The sequence below is a fragment of the Protomyctophum parallelum genome (assembly GCF_964188405.1).
Source record: "Protomyctophum parallelum genome assembly, chromosome: 21".
In the NCBI taxonomy this organism is placed as follows: domain Eukaryota; kingdom Metazoa; phylum Chordata; class Actinopteri; order Myctophiformes; family Myctophidae; genus Protomyctophum; species Protomyctophum parallelum.
The window spans coordinates 26,683,159-26,685,658 of record NC_139713.1 but is presented as its reverse complement, the minus strand read 5'-3'; the positions used below and the strand labels follow the sequence as shown (position 1 = coordinate 26,685,658).

At 39.4% G+C, this 2,500-nt stretch overlaps 1 protein-coding gene across 1 annotated transcript in view; it reads right to left on the bottom strand.

Annotated features, from left to right (window-relative positions):
- Positions 1 to 2,500, bottom strand: part of itga1 (integrin, alpha 1) — a 73,147-nt gene that overhangs the window by 37,073 nt on the left and 33,574 nt on the right. Inside the window, exon 3 of the mRNA XM_083793073.1 lies at positions 81 to 190. Coding sequence (XP_083649199.1) covers positions 81 to 190 — 110 coding nt within the window. The remainder of the gene's footprint in view (positions 1 to 80; positions 191 to 2,500) is intronic.

Here is a 2,500-nt window from a genome sequence, read left to right as displayed (position 1 = left end):
CACACACACACACACACACACACACACACACACACACACACACACACACACACACACACACACACACACAGTGTTCTTACTTGGCAGCTCCAGTTTGATGCAAGTGTTATCGCCCCGCCCCACAGGGCACTTGTATACGTCTCCTGTACGCTTGGCGGGCTGGCCTGATAGCGGTGAACCAATGAGAACCCTGGGAAAAGCAGCACATGGGACTAGTTAGTGGTCCACCACACGACCAACCACAGAGCAACACAATGCTTTCACAATGATGCCAATAAATATCATTAAAATGTTATTGCACAAAAGTGGGGTTCATGGCTGAAGAACATATCTGGCGTTGACAGACGATTGGAGGTCTCCGCCTATACCAATACGTCTGGGGACTTCTACAATTCACGGTTCAAAAAACATAAAATCACTTAAATCACTCGATCTGCTCATTTCATGACTTATGACAATTTATTTGAATTTGTTCTTTGTATCCATCTATGTAAGCATTCAAACAAGTACTTTTATTTTAACTGTAGTGAAAACCAAGACATTTGAGTGTTTTAGAGACATTTGTCGGGACTCTGGACACCCAACTTGTTGAAATTTGGACAATCTCAGCCAAACCGGGATGTCTGGTCACCGTTTTCTAAATGCAAGGACGTTGATAGAACAGCGGCGAGAAGGGCTGCTAAAGGCCTACGCCCACTGCATTGGGAACCACAGTACCACACCAATCATGTCACCGCCAAAATAGGGTGGCCAAAGGACTTTTGGTTTGGTGGTCCCCCCCACTTTTTTAAGGATTACGGTAATTTGAATTATTATTACGTTCACGGCCACCGGGCCACATATATTAAGGTCATTACAGTAACCAATAACCACCTGGATATATATTCGATCTGAATTTCGTGTCCACTCAGTATGTGTATCGAATATGTTGCAAATGGTTGAGCATTTACATCTGTGAGTGCAAACACAATTTTGAACTGTCATCAGGGAATTTCTAACTGATAAAAGAAGGTTAGCCAATGGAATACAAGCACAAAGGACTACTATCTGTACCAAGTAGACCTAAAAGACCTACAGTATACTGCTCAGTGCTACCTGCTAACACATTTTAAATCTGAGGCTGTTTTGTATACGATGTAATACTTTTCGTGCCATACACTAGCACTTTAATGCCAATCTTGTGTATGTCCGGGCAACGGTCTTTATATTAGGCCTCCTCTAGCTGTGTCATAGTTACATGTTAGGCAACCTCCATCTTGGACCGGGAAAAAAAAACGAAACAAAGTTGCATATCGATGATCCGCGCTCCAGAGAGTCCTGTAATGGCCGCAATCTTTTTTGTTTCCAGGAAGCTTTATACCCTGTATATATAACGACACAATGTGAAACAGCTCCATTTATACAATGCGGTATCCCCTCTAACTATATATACTTTCCCCATTTTCAACGTGTTTTATTATATGTTAACACTTGCTTTGCCAATGTAAACGTATGTTTTCTCGTGACAACAAAGCTCAATTGAATTGAATTGAATTGAATTATGTTCCCCCATCTCTCTCCCCGTTAGTCCTTTATGTTCCCCCATCTCTCTCCCCGTTTCCTGTCCACTTTGTCAAGCTATACTGTGATCTATCAATATAGGCAAAAAGACCCCCAAAATATCTTTAAAGAAAAAAAAGAAGACATAATGGGATAATCTCATTTACTCAGTAACTCAATCATACAGCATGCCATACTCTACCCCTGACGAACATATGGCTAATGTATTTATACTTTATTGCACGACAACATCAACACTCAACAAAAATTATTGTGTATTGTGATATTTTGTTGTACAACGGTGTTGCAAAAAGCAATAATAGCCGATCTACGAACTTACAACACATTACATTGAGACACGCAGTGAGGTGGTAGTAGACTGGCTATTTTTGCTATTTTGTGAAATTTTAGATTTTTTTTTTTAATTAAAAAAATTGGTTATCGGTTATTCTATTTTAATTGGTTTATATTAATAGACAATTAAATGGATCAATTTGATTAAACCTATACGTGCATGTCTATGCATTTTCATGTTTGAGTCAGTCGGTCAGAAGACCAAACTGCCAAACTTAGGTGGTCATCTGCCGTTCTGTAAACACTCAGGATCATTAACATTCCTCCACTCTAATGGGCCGTGGTCATCTGAACAGGGTGGAACAAAACACTCTTAGCTTACGATCTTGACAACTCGATGAAAAACCTATATGTTATTGACTCATGTGGGATAGTTAATAAACAAAAAATGGGCTTTATGAGCAACTATTACAGTTATTACAGTAAATCAATCACGGTTAACAGCTAAAGATTTCTACACTTGACTAATCCATCAATTGCCAGGCAGGTTTGAGCTTGCAACATGTCTACTCTACTTGGTTCAAAATGCATATAGCACAGTATACACAGTAAAAACCTCAGTGGTCATTTAATCAATCTGTTTGTATCTCTGAGAATGTATAATGTA